Here is a 19398-nt window from a genome sequence, read left to right as displayed (position 1 = left end):
CCATGCCATGAGAATCACTACTCTAACAGGTTCCAGACCTCCATGGCAGCTGTCCTACAATTCATGGTTGGTAACAATACAACCCCACCCCTCTGCACAACTACAAAGAAGCTAATTCTGCACACAACTCCACAGCAGCAATATTTCAAGAACTGTTTCTGCTTCAACTGACAACTACTTCAGCAGTGCTCTAAGGAACACAGCCTGAAAGTCAGGCAACTCACTTTAGGGGTCATTCAATAGTAATAAGTAATTGAATGCTAGTAATTCGAATGCTATTCAAATCACTGGCTCCATGGTTAAAACTCAAAAGCTTCTGCTGTTAAGTGTAACACAGTGGCTGAAAGGCAGGTTAAACACCATCTTTCTTTTAGCAGCCAGGAAATGAGCAGCATGTTCCCGCTTCAGATGGCACCAGCTGTTTGCTACAGGCCTGTCTGAGGAAACAGCATTTCTAACAGTTTAATTTTTCTTAAAAGCAAAGTGCGCCTGTCAGGTGTACAAACGGCAAATGAGTACACCCCATTGGAAAGAAAGCACCCATGTTCCCCAAGATCTTGACCCCATAGTTTTGTGGAGCACCCCCAGAGAATCCCCTGGAGACACAGAAAGAGGTGGTTATGCTAGGAAAAAACCCAAACCCAACTGCAACACAAAGCTGTGAGTGGAAACACATCAAAGAGCAGTTAAAGAAAACCTCCCCAGCAAAACCCAAGACAAAAGGAAAAGGCCTGCTGTTGGCAAGAAAATGCCGAAGCTGTGCCAAAAAATACATACCCGTCTGTCGATCTTATCACCCTGCAAGTTATACACACGTTACTTGAGAACGTTTAAGATGAACACATTTCAGAAACATTCCCCCAAAGTTTCAATCCCCTGCATCATTTAAGGCTACATAGCCACAGGCAGTTATATCATCTCAAATTCATCTTAAACAAAAATGCAGGGAAAAGGATGAAGAGTTCTGCTTATAATCAGGGAAAGCAAATTAAAGAAGTCCCATCAATTAATTTAAAACTCCAGCATTTTGCCATTATTCCTAACTGCAGGAACGCCTAATCACTGCCCAGAGCTAACTATCTCCCTATCATTACAACCATTTGGGAAGAAAGGATGTGTAATAGAAGTTAATGTCGCAAGGAAGCGTGGTCTGGAAGGTAAAGTTAAACCACCTGTTTCCGAAGCCAGGTAATAAAATACCGTACAACTTCAGAACAAGTTTTTGCCTTCCATCAGCAAAACCAACAGCCACCAATAGATGACAGACTATTCAGGTTTGCAGTTACAGGCTAAATGCCAGCTGGGCACTTCTACAGCAACAGCAAGATGTGCCTGAGGATCCTGCCTGTTTGCTTTGTCTTTTAAACTAAGTTTAAGTTCCATGTGCTTTAAAGCCCCCTGCCTACTGACAGCACGCAAGATAAATGCTTGATGAACAATAAGATTTGCTACTCCCCCCTCCCTTCAGTACAGGGTGCTTTAAGCAAATCTTAAACAGGAGGGGAGAGAATCCTTGTCCTTGGGCTAACACTAATGTATTCCTGTGATGCAGCTGCTCACGACCATTTTTCCTGTACACCTGGATTTTTATCCCATTGATGGGCCAGTCAGGGCCATACCTGTGAGAGGATGTTGGTGCACTGCTGCAGCAGCGACACCGGTGGGTTGCCAATGCTTGTCGCCAGCTGAACTCTCAGGAGCTGTTCTTTCAGAGTCGCGTTTTCCTGTAAGGCGTGGGCCAGGGCCACGGCAGCACACCAGTTAGAGAGAGAGTCCGTTGAAAAGAGGCCCCCGCAGAGCAGCTGACCAGCCGATACGGAGTTACCTGTAGCTACCAAAAGGGGCCAGAGGTACAAATGAGATTACAACACACCACAGAAACAGCAAGATATTTAAGGCATTACTGTACTGTAAATGCACAAAGAATTAAAGGCCATCTATTTCAAGTCTTATAGAAACCCTAAACCAAATCATCATGCTTGGATCTGGCACCAGTAACAGGTAAATAGTTTTGGGGAAGATAACATTTGATGCAGTGAACTATTCCACTGCTTCACAACTCAGTGTAGAGATGGTGGTCTTACGTACCGTCAATGGTAGATGGCAGAAGCGTCGAAACAATTTCTCCTTGTCCTTTTTGGTTTTTGTATAAAAAGCACTGGAAACAGTAGAGAACAGCACATCGGAGCACAAAAGGCTGCCTTTCGTTTACCATGGACATCAGAAGCACTACAATTGCAGGCCTATTTGGTAATAAAAATAAAAGCTATTAGGACAAAGTTGTGCATGAAGACAACTGTAGATAAACCATTTGGTGTATATTCTTAATTACCCACTTGTAGACTATCCTCTGGCTGACAGCAGCAGCCCCTCCTGACCTAGGAACTTGTCAACTAATTGCTCACTCACTTTGTAAGTACCACCAAGTAAAGTTAAATAAAATGACTTCTAAGCCTCATCTCTGTGGAAACACAACTGACACCTTCATGCTATACCTATTATGCCCAATGTGAACTTGAAGCTGTTTGTCTGTATCTGAATTTCAAGTTCTGAACTGAAAAATGCTTTGGATTTGACTGTTGTTGTCTATACCAATACATCATTACCTGACATAATTGAACACTTGCCTTGGTGGATTAGAAGGTGCATTGACAGAGGCAAAGTAGTCTTGATTCATCTGGCATCCTCGAATGACCTCTGACACAGTATTAATGGTCTACAAAGAGGGCAGACAAAAAATGAAACTTAAATATGAGCAATGAAAAGACAAAAACAACAAAAGAAATAGACACACATGGGAAGAATGTGAATTAGTTCAGCCTCTTTGGGATATCCTGAAATCCAGAAGAAAAAAAATAAGCAAATGCAAGTATTTTCTGGCTGCAGATTATAATTCAAAAGACTCTTAAATGTGAGTTCTCCATATAGGAAGTCAACATCTGAGATAAATGCTTAACAAGTACTGTAACCAGTTGCTGCAGAGACACTGCAGTCATCCCTGTAGATTCCTGTTTTCACCCATTTATTTTCACCCACTCCCATATCTATTTGTTCCCTCTTACTTCTGTCAGGATATCAGCAGGAACTCCTGTTGCCATCAGGATAGTGCAGAGCTGCTGTAACAACCCACAGTGAAACATGGCCTTCTGACAACTGCTGGTAGCACCTGGAGGATTTGTGGGAGACACGAGTACCCGAACAAGCTAGAGGGGAAAAAGAAGTCCATATGTAAAGAGAGTCCCAGACTTTCCAAAAGGCAGAACATGATTTATCCATGAAAAACAATTGCTCCTAAAAACAGGCATAAAAGACAACAATTAAACAGCACATCCACCTCATTACTAAGTATGGTCAATTGATGCTGAGTTTAGTGTAACTCTCAAATTCTCAAGCACTGGACTCCATTGCAGAGGTTCCAACTAAGTTGTGAACAATCACACTGATTTTTTATTTGGCTCACAATTTGTCAGAGCTACATTTTGGGAAGCAAGAAAATAGCTTCATAAATCTCAAGTTTCTACATGAAGTGTTCCGTAACAGGAAAATGTGTTTTTCTGGAGGGGTGAGCAGAAGGCAATGCATCCTACAATCAATAATTATGAATCCACTGAACAGCGCTGTAAGTGCACCATAACTACACATGAATTCAGGAGGATTCTTTATAAGAACACCTCTAGTCATATATTTAACTCCGATCACTGTTACATCTTAAGTTACATGAAATAAAGTTACTTGATGCACCACCCGTTACGAGTTCAGCATTTAGAAATAGTACGTGCACTGAAAGGAGTATCTCTCATTAATACTGGCACACTAATACTGTGAGCTAAAGAAAGCACACATTTCTCAGCTGTCACATGTTGCATGTGTTCCTCACTGTAAGCAAAGCTGAAGAAGCCTTGATATTGGTACTAGCAGCTAGAAGACATGTTTTACCTGCAGCATTAGATGAAGATTAGTTACTTTCTGTGCAGACCAACCGCAATTGTCATCCCCGACTTCAAACCAAGGCTTCATGCGCTGAATGTATGAACCCTCTTTAAAGAAATTCTGATTGGAATTATTATTCTTCAGTAAGTTTTGTAAAAGGAGGAGACAGTCTTCCACTACTATTCCTGGTGGAATAAAAAGGATTAATCAAAGGTGAGACAGAAGTTTCTAGTTTCTCCACATACTCAGCAGATTCTAGGAGGCACAGAACACACACTTCTGAACTCTTTGTTCTTAACACCATCAAATTTTGATCAAGAACTGTGAACCTCAAGCATGAAAAAATAATCAAAGATCAAGTGAAATATATCACTGGTGATCCAGCATATTTCAAATGAAACCAAAATTATGGTTCTTCCACAAGTCTGAAGCAGAAACAGTATTTTCGAAGAATACGTAGTTCATATGATAATTTAATTGGTAGTCACGTGAAGGACTTGAAACAAAGCTTCACGAACACTTGGTGTCTTGAAATATATGTACTTCAAGTTAAGACAGAGACAGTAGTGTTGCTTAAGTACTAAAATTAAATTCCTCTTAAAGTGCACCTAAATTGTAACTGATTATACACGCTTGTAATCACTAGCTACAATTTTGACTCATTTCAGAGTTTCATTTTACTTTTTTAATGAAGAATAAAATGACAAGAGAAGCAATTCTTATCAACATCCCTTACAACAAACCAATATAAACTGCGCTCCTTGGAGTTGAAGCAAATGGTTTTTTTTTAGGTTTTGCTTTTGTTGCTTTTTTTTGTTGTTGTTTTTACTTACAGACTGTATGTGTTGAAAACAAACTACAGGTGCTAATCAACTATGTGCTCTGAGAGAAAGTCCTTGGACAACTTTGTCCAGAGGACAACACAAATAAAGGTAGCTTGCTCCTGGTACTGCTGGGCTGCCTTCTGGACTTCATAGAAAGGATAAATATTTAGTTCTTACACTTGTTAAAACACACAGACAGTGCCAGACTTGAGAGTGGGATAACCATGAGACCAGCTGTCACATTCCCCCCTTCCCACTCCCACTGCAGAGCCACAGCTGGTAATCCAGCCCTCAGCAGGCCACAGGCTGGAGGAACACACATGTAAGAAGGAGAAAAGAAACAATTCTTGGCACATGGGAGTTTACATACCGAGTCCCCTAAAATTATTAGCTGCCTAAAAATAGCAGCTTTAACTTAAAGCATTGCTTAATCCTTCCACGCCAAAATACCTGGAATAGCTCTGCTGGGAGACCAGCAGTATGTTAACTACTGCTGCAGCTTGCAGGAAGGTCATCTTTTTACTCAACTAGATCCTGCAGCAAACTGCAGCCAGTGGTAAACTCAAGTTGCCAAGAGAAACAAAGGAAATACGTAAGAACATCATTTTTGCTCATTCTTTTTCTTATCCTTCACCCCCAGGTAAATGATTTGCCTAGAAGCTGACCAGAAAACTGAAGTCACCAGCAATGCTGAAGATACACAGCAAGCTGTTACTTCCAAGCATCCAGGAATTTCGCAGGAGGAATGCTGACACTCAACTCAGTAAGTGACAAAAGGGGACACTGCCCAAGTACATGCACTCACAAATGTAAACCAAACATGAACACTTATGCACACATGCCCATACAAATTAACTGTTATCTTAACTCAAATATCTCAAAGCTAGATTTCAAAATATGCTGAAAACCTGCCTACTTGCTCATGTTTCTCTTAATTTGTTACAACCCAGGTATGTGTTTTGATCCTTCTAAGCATTTAACAAGCTCCAATTGCACACTCATGTCAACTTTTAAACAGTCACCCATTGACTTGTGTAAAAACAGAAGGCACAACCATGAAAAGAGCCTTAGACACATCTGTACCTCCATCACTGTTCCCTTCTTCTGTTATGATATCCAGAAGTCTCTCAAAGGCATTTTCAAAGGCAACAATCTTCTGTATGGCTGCATTACTTTTTGTCAGTTGCTGTAACAGCAAGACTCCCTTGGTAGAAAGAGGGAAGAAGTGATTAAAAACTTAGTTTTACTGAATTTTACTAAAGAACACCACTTGTCACAAGTCACAGCTCTCAGAAGAATGCTAAAAGAGCAGCATAAGCCCTGGCCAGGATCAGAGAACAGAATTGCATATCCCCTGCATTTTTGGCACAGGTAACCAAACCCAGCATGGACATCACCCAGTATTTACCACACGCCTCACCACACTTGAAAAGAGAAGCACAACACTGCCAAAAAGGATGCTAAGTGGCTATACACAAGAACAAAGAGTAAACTTGTAAGACACCTCATCTCTTCTGTACTAAGTAATTTGAGCTTTCTGCTGTCTGATGAGTAAAGAGGAAAAAGACAATTGAACCTGACAGAAGGCCACGAGAAAGATCAGCTAACACAATAGGAATACAACACTCGATGCTTGCAAATACACAGGAACAGCTTGTCTTCGTTATCTGATTTGTGGCAAGACATGCAGGAACCACCTGACTCAAGGGAAGACTCGAGTATTTTTAATTAATAACCATGATGCTTCCCTCACATGCATTCATTTAACTTAATCCAAATTCTGCACAAATATTAAGCAGCTCACACAGTTGACAGCTGCTAATTATGAAGAGAATCAACAGCCTCTGATCTATACTTACATCATTTCGTATAACTTCCCTCGAGTCTGCTAGTAAATCCATGAGTCTAGAAACACCTGCAAGAAGTACACAGAAACAGGCATAAAAGGTGCAGTTCTTTTCTTGCTAGAGGTCTTGATAACACCTCACTCAAAACTGCTCTAGCTCTCTGCCTTCTGTTTGGTGAGCTTCCAAGCTGAAGCTCACATGCAAACAACTGGAGCACTCACCCATAGGACTGACAAGAATTATCTGCTGCACCTGAGGTCCTTGCTGCTTTAAAAGTGATGTAAGTAGTTTCACTCCAGGCCAACGAACATGGAAATCAAATTCCTGCAAAGATAGAGAGGTAATTAAGTAGTAAATTCCTCATTATTCCACTTCCTCTTGGAGATAACAGTTATGAACAGACATAAAACTGGCAAGGGATTTTATCTCCTGTTCATTTCTTTTTCCATTCATCCTACATGTATTACAACACATGGCCGACAAATCAAAACACTGGTTCTTGATTTTATTATACAAGCAAGACGAAGTCCCAGCAGTTTCCTTCCCTCCCTCCCTCCCCTCAGGGGTTGCTTTCCTAGCTAATTCTTTCTAGAACAGACAGCCCAGCCCTCATGGGACCAACCCTTGTTACTCAGAAATTTTGGGAAAAAAAAGCAATGCCTTTGGCTCTTTTCTATCTTCTCCCCATTCCCAAACAACAACAACTTCTGTTAAAGTAGGATCCTGAAAGAAAGAGAAAGCTCAAAAACTAACGAGTCTACACACTGGCTTTGACCACCACCACACCTTTGGGCTCCCCAGGTCAGCTTAAACTCAGGAGCTGGTGATTGGGCTTACATCTCAACTGAGTCACCCCACAGAGCTTTCTGTACTTCTAACCCTTATGGTTTTAAGCCATCACAGTGAAGTCACCCACTGAATCACCGATTCAGATGACAAGTATTATTTTAACTCTGTACCAAGTTACAGGTGAAGACTGAACATACATCATCCCTTCCTCAGCATCCCCTCCTCCCTCTCAGTGGTATCTTGTTTTCAGGTTGGAACAAATGGCTTTCATCCAGGTCACAGACTTCACTCATTTCCAACCCCAAACTTGCCAGGCAGTCAGGCACTTGACATTTGACACATGCTTCCATGGAAAGGTGAAAACATGCATTAAGGTAACCTCACTGTGCAGCACTACATATCCTTCAGTATTCCCAGCACCAAGGTGTTGCTTACCTCCACAAGTGTCAACAAGAGAGTGACATTTTCTTGCTGTTTAATGAAAATCTCTGTGAACTGACTTCCCAAATCATCAACTTGTTTAGGTGAGTTTTCTTCTGTAATAGTCAAAAACAACGCATTACAACACATGAACAGAATAACTTTGGTTAGTTGTATTTTTATTCTCACTAAAATAGAGCCAAGGGTGACAGACAAGCTTTTGATCACTGATACAGTGTTAATAAGTTTAAATAATTTTCAAAAACAAAGAGCCACAAGCTGTGCACAAAACAAAAAAAAAAAAGCCAGTAGCTTAGGCTACTCTACACAATTTTTATTGAGAGTTGTTTTAAAATCAAGGAAGGAACTAACAATCTACCAAACAGAAACCTAGTCCAGTATAAATATTAAAAAAAAAAAATCCTTTTCCCATTGGTCACATCTACATTCACAGTTTTCAGACCGTCACCTGTTTCAGATAAAACCAAACAATTCTATGGGACCAGAGAACTCAGACAAAGGAAGAGCAGAAAGACTCAACATTTCCACAAAGCTCAACTAACCCAGTACAGGATTCTTCACCTTTCACCTTTTTGCAAGGGTCATGTATATTTCACACCAAGAGGCTTCAAGAGAGTAGTGGAGAAAGTAAGCCACAGAGTCACAGAATAAGTAACCTCAGTTATATTTTGACACAGCAGTTAGACGGGACTTAAACATCAGGAAGAGAGAATAATTGTGGAAGAGCTAAGTATCAAAACCTCCCAGCCTTGGCATCTAAATTAATTTCACAAAGAAAATCAAGCATCATTCCATTTACTCTCCAGTTGTGCGGAATCAAAGTAGCGGATCAATTCAGTCTCACAGAATTATTTGATCATTGTTGCATAAATGGATAATAAGCAAAAGTATCCCACAAGACAACAGAAAATATGCAAACTACATCTCTGCCCCACTGCTGGCTTTCCAGTCTGAGTGACAATTTACAAAACTCTCTCACAAAACTATCTTATTTAGGCACTAATGGTTGGCACAGTTAATGAACTTCCACTGACATACTCTCAAATTGCAATTTTAACTCAGAGGTAGCTTCAGATTGTTTTCGTTTTGGACAGGAGGAGAAGGTATTTTCAGCTCCAATACAGTTTCTGGGACTGGAGCTTTTCAGCCAAGGTAGTTGAGCAACCCAGTCCCACTCAAGAGATGAACATTCAGTTCTGTGACACCTGTGGCCACCTCTAAGAAATTAGTATCTCATTGAGTTAAAAAATCACATCACTTCCTTGCTCAGCTGTGTTTCTATGAGGTTTCTCAAAGCAACATAACAAACCAAGGGGCTAAATGCACATTGATCAGCCACAGGGGTAGCAACACAACGCAGCCACTCACATTCCCAACTCTGGCTGAGCACTTTTCTCCCTACAAAGCTTCTCTCCCCACACATCTCCTGAACAGTTTCCTTCTTTGTTCCTCCTTTCTCCATAACCTCAAAGCAACTCCTGTCCCGCAGAGCATGCTGCCATCAGCCCTGCCTCTGTCCCATGTGCCAGGTAGGACAGACCAGAAACACAGCAGGTAAGGCCTGCAGAAAAAGCACTGCCACTCATCTTCTAAACCAGGTTACCCTACCAACCACACACATACATTCAGCACTGCAATGCCATCCCACGCCAGCTGATGAAACCACAGGCACAAGAATGGCTCGAAGCATAAAGCACAGGGAAAAACAAACAACAAAAAAAAAAAACCAATTTCTGACCAAATCTGAAAGTCTGATTTGGGTAATGGAAGGCAAAGCAAGGATTTTTTTCCTTTTACTTGAACCATAAGATTCACAGCCACCAACTGTTGGCAGCCAAGCACCTATAAATAGGGTCAAAGACCAGAAATAATCTTGAAACTCTGTACCTTGTTAGGGGCACACCAAAATAGAGAAATCAAAGGACTACCTATTTGCTTGGACTGGCGCCAAGAAAAAAATTTAATTCAGTCAAGCCAATTTCCTTCAAGTTGAAACTGTTCCTTCCCATCAAACACTGCAAGCTGAGTTTGTTATAACATCTATGTTTAAGGATTTCAGTACAGTTAAGAGGCCTTTTTTTATGTGGCCTTAGAGTAATCAGACTGAAACTGATCATTCCTGTAACATAGTCTCATAGTCCTCCCAATGAGGCTGAGATTGGTAGGTAGTTTACATGAGGTGACAGAGAAGCAGCACCAATCTGCTGCAAATTTTTAAGAGGACAAACTATGAAATACAGATGGTAGCAAAAGGGAAGACAAATCACATGCAGGAGTAACTCTAGCCCTGACATCTAGCAAAACCCAAGTACATCTGATATGGCCCTCTCTGAAGAGGAGGGGGCTTATCAAGTCTGGGCCACTCCCACAGTGCATCAATAAAAAAACACAACAGGCAAACCAAATCCACACAAGGGCAGTCGCCAAACTTGCTACTGTAAAGTAGGGCGACTGAGCTGAGGAATCATATATGGATTGTGCACACTGTAGCTTGCTGCAAACAAAGCAAGGTATAAACCTGAACTATTTTGCCCTTTTTTTTTTTTTTTAAAATACAGGCTTAGGTTAAAATATTTCACTTGGAATTTGCCACAGGCCGTGACTGCTCATCTGCTCCTACAGCCATGCTCAGCTACAAATAGCAAGGGTTTCAACTCTGGATTCTTGCTAATGCCAACCCTCATCCTTGCACAAGTTCTGGGTGCTAAGGCAAGAAGGAAAAAAAGCAGCAGTCATCAGTATACACTACCTCTTACTAGCTTGCTAGAGATCTACTTTTATTCCAAAAGCTTGGTTCTAGTTCAGCATATTTTTGACTCTTCTAAGAAAAGGAAGAATTAAATAATTAAAGTGAGGGGACGGTGGGAAAGGTATTTGTTTTTTAAGCCCTTGCTATTTCCAGAATTATGCCTAAAATTGCTCTTAAAAATCTACATGGATGTGGCTCAAATGAGGAGAACAGCTTCCATTTTTTAAGATTATCTTTTAAAGATGTACCAATATCCAGCACTATCAATTAGAATTTCATCTTTAAATCAACACATGAAGTGCATTTTAATAAAAAGTTGAAGAAATAAGGAAGAATAATAAGCGTTAGTGGTGAACTTATGGCAGAGGTAAACACTATTTTTAACATGCATTGCTTAAAAGAGACACTGTGAAGGATTTGTGTCAAACTTCAGTGCTTCTTGAAGACAAAAAACTCTGCACATCCTTCTTCCCATTCAAACCCTACCACAACTGAGGCTGCACTTGCATGACATCCCAAACAAGAATTTATTATTACTATCTCAACAAGTCTGCCAGCATTCAGCATGCCCAGATCACATGAAATAGTACCTTGGGAAGCCACTTCAGCTCCAAAGCAAATTTGTACTTCAGAGCAGAACACAAAATGCACTCAACTTTAATGCAAGTCTTTACAGTGTCCTTTTTAAACAGCAGAGTGTGTTACGGGTGTGAGTAGCAACTACATCTATCAAGTGCCATATTTATACAAGTAAAAAGGTTTTTACCTTCAGAATCATCTGTCAATGCAGATCAAAGAAAAAGAGAAAGAGAAAGGTTCACAAGTTGAATAGTTTTTCAAACAGCACAACCAATAGTAGCATAAGCTCAGATTTCCAAGGCAGCCATCCTCATTTCTGTGGCAAATCACTCCTTCAGGCAGCTGTACAGAACCATCCTGTACCCTTCACAACACCCATCATCTCACATACAGAACTCAAATTTGTCAATTCTTTGCTCTTCTTAAGACTGCTATTAACATTCTTGTTGAGTCAAGAATGAAAGCTACTACCACAAACAGGGAAAAGAATGGCAAGTAAAGCTAACTGCCAACTTCAGAGAAAGTTAAGAGTAATGCAACACACAAAGGATTTCAGCTTACACATCTCTTGCAGCCTCCTCAGGTAAGAGGCAATGCGTTGCTGAAGGTACACCTCAGAAGGACGTAACGTGATGCAAACATACTGGCAGAAATGCCTACATATCAGACAATCCTCACCTACTTCCCAACAGGATATTTATCAGTAGTTAAAGCAGGAAATGCACACAAGCTCAGAGCCTGATGTTGTTCCCTGATGGAAGCCTCCTCCCAAGCTAGCACTTGCACAGCCCTCAGCCAGACCCCATCCCTATTCTCTGCACACATCCGAGAGGCTAAAGATGAGGGAGCTTGGATCATCCTGCCCTCAGCACCATTCAAGAGCCTGAACTCGTTATGATCAGCAGCTATTTTGCTTGCCAGAACATCTGGCTCTCTTGGATCCAGCACATCTATTCAATTTTTAAACCATTCTTCTTGCTCAAGCCTAATTTGGGTTACTACTGTCATTTTCGTCAGAGTACCAAAGTTTTTATAAAATAGTTACTTTTCATGGCTGCTGTAATTTCATTGGCCTTTCAGACCAGATTTGGTGGCTGACCAACAAATAAAATAAAATAAAGGCTGGAGGGGCAGAAACCACAAAATAGCAAAGCATTGGCTAACTGTGTAGGCCTAGTCAGTCTGTGTGCTGCCCTTACTTTTAAGGGACTAGCATAACAAGCCTCAGAAAATTAAGTTCCACAACGTAACTGTCAACTGTGTTTCTAAGTCTAATTATCTTGGGAAGTCTTTTCATAAAATACCGTAACAGGGCTGGCAAGCAACATTTTCACACTTACTATAACCACCTTATCAAAGGTACCTGAGACTTTATCTCTTGGTATCGTTAAGTTCTCAGAAAGAAGAGCCCTATTTGACAGTAACAGTCCGAACTGTCCTTCACCAATAGCAGAGAATGACCTGGTGATATTTACAAACTAGAAAAAATACAACCTGGGTGCTGTTCACATAACACTGATTTTAAGATCAGTACAAGATCCAGCATTACTTTAGTGCAAGCTGTGTCAACAGATTTTCTTCACATTGTCTTAACAGCTATGCGATAACAAAGCAAGTCTACATATTAGTAAACTGGACATTGTTCCTGTTCATAACTTGAACAAAACCCACAAGGAAAGCACCCCCAAGTTAATACAACCATAACCATCAAGAGCTTACCTTGTTCCTCCTCTTCTAGGTCATTCGATATTACATTGTAGAGAGTGTCCAAAGCATAGCCAATTATTTCAGAATCTGAACTGCAAATAAAAGAACCACTTAGCTTTAATGACTTACTTATTTCCAACTTCTCTTACAATTTCTTTACAATTAGCTTTAATGACTTACTTATTTCCAACTTCTCTTACAATTTCTTGTTTACGATGTTGGTTTCTGCTCCTGCAGTTGCCTTTACAGCACTACTGCAAAAGAGAACTGACGTGGATGGGTATTGTATAATGCCATGTTTTTACCAACCATGAGCTTCCCAGTCCCTTAAATGAAGTCAAATTCCCTTTGCCCGTTCCACTCCCTGAGGTGGCCACATCCACAAAGTCTGGTGACACAAGACAACCACAGGAAGCTTCATGGTGAGCACGTCTCCCATTTCCTGAGTCACACCTTTCAACCCGTTCCTGCCAGGAGAAACCTCGAGTAGGGACAAACCTAGCAGCTATTTTCATGTCTTGGCCAAGCACTGGAAGGGCACACTGTCAAAACTAAGACCTCTCATTCAAACTTTTAAGCCTTTGTTTTCACTAATCTCCAAGGCATACAAAGTGAGGATTCCACACCATTGAAGATTCATTCATATTTCAGGAAGCTACTAGGCCAGTTCACAGCAAACCCTCAAAACAACCTGTCCAACCAGCAGTGTTAAGAGCCAAGCCCTAACTGAGGCCAGCTACCTCTGCTAGACCACTAATTAAAGATGACAAACTTACAGCTGCTATTACAGCCAAAAAGCAGAGCTGCCTTAAGGTGATCCACCGGCTTTGAGAAGACAGAATGGAGCAACCCACCCCTACCTTTCTTGCATCACTACAGCAAGGACTTGAGTAGGCTCTCAGAGCATCAACTCACCTCCCTTTCTATGACACACTAAATCCAAAACTAGCAGTTACCACGGCTCAGCATGGCTTGTCCCTTCCCATTGGGTTCTGAGTTGAATCCTTGCCCTGCTTGTTGTCCTAGGCAGACACATGCACTTCTTTTTTTTCCTCAGTGTCACACAACTCACCACCTGTGTTTAAGCTGTGTTGTAAGGGAAGCAACAACTACAAAAATCTGCCAAAATCTAAGTCAAAGCAAATAAAAGAAGCTTTTAGTCTATGTAAACCTTCCTGTCCTGCAGGTATGATCAGACTTCCCAGCTGCATGTTTCACCCTTTACCTTTAATGTAATTTTAGTTCAACACAGTATTACAAAGCCTGTGGCTTCCTTTGCATGTAACTGAAACAATTCCACATCTGAAAAACACATAAGTGACTTCCTGGAGACTTTTGGGGAGAAAAAAAAAGTCTCGGCCTCACTTTTCCTTTCCTCTCCCAGGAAAATCAGAGCTGCTACAAAAGAATAACCAAATTTTATGTGCATATGGAAAAAGCTGGCCTTGTTTTTCTTGTTGAAAGAAGAACACATCACAAAATGAGGACAGCAGCACCGTATCTTTGCAACTCACTGCCTTGCTTCCATCTGGTCTTCATCACACACAACAGTATTTTCCTGATTATTCTGTTCAGACGGAAGCTGTGCAATTCTTGCTCTGTAGTGAAAGTCTTCAGCAAAGAAAAAGATTTCCAGTCTCTCACACATCCATAAAAGATGCAGTCTTTCTGAAATGCAGCAATCCAGCGTAAGCCACCTGGGGCATCCTCCTGCTGCTAGTAGTGCTTTTATGTGGCATTCGACCGAAATGGCAAGTCAGCACTCCCCGAGTTCACAAACAATAGCAGAGAAGAGTCATATGGAAGTGAAAGTACCCACATATTGTGCTGCCCAGGTAGGGCGCCTCAAAAAGCTTTTACCTCCTCTTCCAAGCATGATCGATCCTGTCAAGTAAAGTCTGAAATAGCTGAATGTTTCTATCATGTCATCAGTGATAGCACACCTGGAAAGGAAGGCAATTTTTTTTTTTAACCCTGAAAACTCAGCTCATGGAAGAGTGATCAAAGGACTAACAAGCAACATTACCTCTTAAAAAGCTTTAATTAAAAGCATAACACAACTCTGAAAATTTGGAAATACGAGTACAAAGCAACTGAAGTCTGTACTTGAAGCACACAAATTCCGTCTCTCAGGTTCATATTAGGTTTTTAACTACTACAACTGCCACAAGTAAATTTTAAAATTCTTGTTTTATATAAACAGAATAAAACGAGTCTAAGGTCAAGTTAATTTTTTGCTCTTCTGCCTTCCTCCACACCAACAGTTAAGTGGTGCTGATCTGTGCTACAGCCCATGCCAAGCTTTTTTGAAAATAGTCCCTGGTGGGATGTGGCAATATCCAGACAGCCAGCAAGGAGAAGGAAAGGTCCTCCTGTAGATCACAGTTCCTTCTTCATATTACAACATATGGCCAAAGAACGCTGGTTTGTATAAGGGTCTGGAACATTTTAAGGCTGACTCCGGAGTGTTTTCAGGCTGCAGGATGGCTGATATGCATAGCTGAAAAGCTAGTGAAAGAAGTCAGTTTCCTATAGAGCCAGTTTCAACATTTGTATCTCAGCCCAGGCAGGAGATGGAGTTTATGGTAATCTACAAGGAAACGGTGTACCAGGTAGTGCATCTTGTACACTTAAAAGAGAAAAGGAGTTTATTTCTATTCCAGATAAAGGCTGGGAAGAAAAAAAAAAAAAGGAAAAAAAAAAGGAAGCTGCCAGAAGCAACCATGAAAGATCTGAAGAGGAATAGGAAAAGGAAGAAAGAAGTACCCAGCACTTCCACACAGCCACGCAAACCAGGACCTTTTCCTAAGGAAATTCGGAGATGAAGCTGTAAATCTTTCTTTCTTACTTTTCCTGCCATATCAACTTCACAATGAGGAACACAGGAGCATGACTTACAGCTGAACAGAGCTAAAAGGCAATTGACAAGGCAATGAGCAGCACAGAGATCAGGCAGAAAATCAAAGAAAAACTGCTACATAGCTGGTGCAGTCCATGTGCATATCACATCACGTTCCAGGGGAAGGAGCAATTGATCCACCACAACCAAGAAATGCACTGGAGATAAAAGATGTTCCTGCTTTTACTCCAGCTCTACAGAAATAACAATTAACTGTTGTGCTGCCATACTTGACTGAAAAGGCCTTTAATCCAAACAACTTTTCCATTAGATCACAATTTCACAGCAAACTTGTTTGCATTAGGAAAAAATAATTTCTTATCAGAAAGCTGCTTCAGCTTTTCCATGCTGCTGTTATGCACACTAGCAAGGCAGACTCTGCTGTTTCAGTGACCCCTGCCTGTTGCTGGCTCCTTCCCCCAAATTCCTTCCACCCAAACACCCCACCCCTGCAAAAAAGACCAGAGAAAATTAAACAAAAAGGAGCCTCAGCTGACAAAACTCAAGCAAGACCCACTTCTACTCAACTAAAAACTAAGAGGAAAATCCTATGGGCTAGGATCATATTTTGATGCAAGAAAAACAAAACAGCTGCAGGCACACATCTGAGACAACCACCCGATCAGCAACATCTCCTGGCAGTGAGGCAACAGCCATCAGCAGCTTCCCAGCAAATAACCTGCACCTCCGGAGCTCCCTCACCCATCATCTTCAGGGCAACCTAATGATCACCAAAAAAGCATACCCTTCTAAAGCTACGCAACAGAGGAAAAAAGAAAGGAAGAGAAGATTCAGCATACTGTTTTCCCTGCTCCTTTCATATTACTAATCATATTTCTAGACCTTCTGTGAACTTGAACTTCACCACAGCCAGTCAAGGTACAGGAGCAGCACGTGCGAGTGAGTTACATCAACGCAGTGCCATGTGAGAGGGCAGTTTGAGTCAATCACACACTTCTGTTTTCTGAAAAGTTGGCTTGCTTCTTAAATAATCTTAAACAGCTGCAATCCAAAAAGAAAAAATAACTAAGGAGGCCAGGAGAAAGAAAGGGGCATTTTTCACTTCTGCAGAAAGCTTCAGGGCAGTTCGAGTGGGCACTGCAGCAGTCCATCACAGATGACACGCAGGGGTGGCCCCTCACATGGGGATGACAGCACGCCAGCTGTCCCCCACAAGACACCACCCCGACAGCTGAGCCTGCGACTCATTTCTCAACCCTCCGTGCAGATCAGCTGGCAGCCACTTGTACTCCCACAGCAAGAGCCCCCAAAGCCTCTGCTCTCACCGCTACCAAACAGTGTGCTCCCACCACCTAAGCACACACAGCCCATAGCCACGGCTCTAAAACAAGCCATCATCCTAAAACTAACATCATCCCATAGGAAATTAATCTAGGAACTTTTTGTGGAAGCCCGTATTTCTCATCTAAAGACCCAAGACACAAAGATGTACCTCCTGTTTTTTGAGCTGCTGAGTCACGCAACACCCCTGAACAGAGCTCCAGTACACACGAATTCTGAAGGGGCAAGTGGAGGTGAAAAAAGCTCAGAAAAGCTCCAGGTTGATGCCCAGCCAAGTTCTCTTTTAGCATCTCAAAGAAAAGGAGATCAGTGGAGCCCCGCCCCCCCTCTCCAAGTTCAAATCTGGCCTGAACAGCAGATAAGTGGATGAACCAGGCTCCTTGACCTCATTTTTTTAAGGGCTTCCCCTTGGGGTGACTGTTGCTCCTGCTACCTCCCTTGTCCTGTTTCCACCATTTAAGCTGCACGCAGCCCACACGTACAATTTTAACTCTAGCATGGACTTGTTTAGACAGCAGCCCCAAACCTTCACAGCCTGCCTGGTAAGCAGGGCCACCAGCAGCCTTCAGGTGAACATGAATGGCTTTCTTGTCCTGTATACTTCAGCAAAGCAAGATGCCACAGTCACTTAGATCCCTGAGGCCTCCTTCTAGACCCTGAACCACTGCTTAATTCTTGACATCAGAAGACACTGCTGTTTCTGGTGTGTGGGCATGCATGTATCCCACATATCCCTTCAGATATATCCTTTTTTAAAAAAAAACAAGTTTGACATTCAATCTCATACTGAAAGCTTGTTACAATACACCTATCTAAGAGCCAGGAGCATGCAGGGTTTGAGTGTTAATCAGAGCCCTGCCAACAGCTTTGAAGTTGCGACACACGACTGCTATCAGTGCAAGCAACTGCAGAAGGAAAACACAGCCAAGATAACCAAGTTGTACATTGCATAAACCCTTCCAAAGCACCAAGACGAGCATTGTAAGAGCACTCATTCAACATGAGGGGATCCACACCTCCTAGTCAAACCCTACAAGTAATATTCCCAGTGACAAAACTATTCTACCCATTCATTTAACAACATACGCAAGTCCAAGAACCACATCTGCTTTGTTAATTTACTCTTAATTCTACCCACATCACCTTTTGTCCAATATCAGGTTGATTGGAGTTGCTTCAAAAGCTTTTTAATTAATACCACAGCTTTGGATTCACCCTTCCCTAATGCCACCTGTTGCAGCAACGGGACACTTGGAAGCACGAAGATGCACCTTACGCAGAAGGGACCTCTGAGCACTATCCAGTCCAAGCCAGTGGCATCGCCTACAGACCACGCTGCGGGATGGCCTCCAGCTGGGTTGTAAGTACTGCCGGAGAAGAAGCCTCCATGCCCTCTCCGTGCGAGCTGCTGCAGCGCTGTCCCCTCGCAGCCCTCCAGCTGTGACCGCCGGCCCTACAGCCAGCCCCACCTTGCCCACCCCACCCGGGCAGCCCCAAAGCCCCGCCGGGCAGGCCTGGCGCTTACCGATCGGTCTGCAGGACACGAACCAGGTGCTCCATGGCCTGGATGCCGACCTCGAGGCGGTATTTCTGCGGGACACAAGGGACACAAGGAGCCGTCAGCCAGCCCCGGCCCCCGCCCCGTGCCCCGTGCCCGGCCCGGCCCGCCCGGCCCCGCCGCCACTCGCCTTGGACAGCGACTTGAGGGCGCGCACGGCGTCCCGCCGGTCGTCCAGCAGCGTGGAGGAGGCCACCCGGTCACACAGCTTCTGGATCTAAGGAAGGCAGCGAGGGGAAGAGTCACGGGAACCGGCACAGCACCATCACGGTACCGGTACCGGTACCACCGCGCCCCGGCCCCCCCGCCCCCCCGCCTCACCGTCTCGGCGCCCGACGGCTGCGGCCCGGCGCTGGGGCCGCCCATGACGCCCCGGAGGAAATTCATGGCCCCGCCGCCACCGGAACGGCCCCGGCCCCGCTCCCGGCCCCGCTGCTCCCGGCCCCGGCCCCGGCCCCGCCGCCGCCCCCGCCACGGAAGCGGCCGCCGCGCCTGCGCCGCGACGTGGCGCCGACGTGGCCGCCGGGGGGCGGGGCCTCGACGGTGCTGGGCGGGGTCTGTCTGAGCCCCGCCCCCTCGGGGACGGCGCTGCGGGGCCGTGCGCGGGGTCGGGGGGCAGCGGGGCGGCCCCGGGGGGGCGGCAGCACGGGGCTGGGGGCGGCTCGCTGCCAGCCGGGAACTTGGCGGATTTCTGACTTGTTTTTTTTTTTTTTAATTTCTGACTTTTTTTTTTTAATTTCTGGGGTGCTGGGTCAGCTGGTTGCCTATTAGCG

General features: G+C 43.3%; 1 protein-coding gene and 1 long non-coding RNA gene across 7 annotated transcripts in view; one reads left to right on the top strand and one right to left on the bottom strand.

The window, feature by feature from the left end:
- The window catches only part of LOC106014940 (uncharacterized), a 92733-nt gene extending 87103 nt beyond the window's left edge, over nt 1-5630 (top strand). The window contains exon 9 of the long non-coding RNA XR_011809179.1: nt 5395-5630. This is a non-coding gene — a long non-coding RNA (uncharacterized lncRNA). The remainder of the gene's footprint in view (nt 1-5394) is intronic.
- The window catches only part of USO1 (USO1 vesicle transport factor), a 32745-nt gene extending 13630 nt beyond the window's left edge, over nt 1-19115 (bottom strand). The window contains exons 1-15 of one of the 6 annotated variants that reach the window (XM_027457000.3): nt 18947-19115; nt 18756-18842; nt 18593-18657; nt 12879-12958; nt 11347-11358; nt 7826-7926; nt 6823-6925; nt 6614-6669; nt 5838-5958; nt 3937-4115; nt 3063-3203; nt 2628-2716; nt 2089-2243; nt 1620-1831; nt 778-798 (exon numbers count right to left, since the gene is read on the bottom strand). In XM_027457000.3, coding sequence (XP_027312801.1) covers nt 778-798; nt 1620-1831; nt 2089-2243; nt 2628-2716; nt 3063-3203; nt 3937-4115; nt 5838-5958; nt 6614-6669; nt 6823-6925; nt 7826-7926; nt 11347-11358; nt 12879-12958; nt 18593-18657; nt 18756-18842; nt 18947-19012 — 1488 coding nt within the window. In that variant the 5' untranslated portion in view covers nt 19013-19115. The remainder of the gene's footprint in view (nt 1-777; nt 799-1619; nt 1832-2088; nt 2244-2627; nt 2717-3062; nt 3204-3936; nt 4116-5837; nt 5959-6613; nt 6670-6822; nt 6926-7825; nt 7927-11346; nt 11359-12878; nt 12959-18592; nt 18658-18755; nt 18843-18946) is intronic. The other 5 variants (XM_027457001.3, XM_027457003.3, XM_072037567.1 and 2 more) reach the window with 5 other exon arrangements.
- Between the last annotated feature and the right edge of the window lie 283 nt (nt 19116-19398).

Source organism: Anas platyrhynchos, chromosome 4 (assembly GCF_047663525.1).
Source record: "Anas platyrhynchos isolate ZD024472 breed Pekin duck chromosome 4, IASCAAS_PekinDuck_T2T, whole genome shotgun sequence".
NCBI classification, from domain to species: Eukaryota; Metazoa; Chordata; class Aves; order Anseriformes; family Anatidae; genus Anas; species Anas platyrhynchos.
This window is presented reverse-complemented; position numbering and strand designations above follow the sequence as displayed.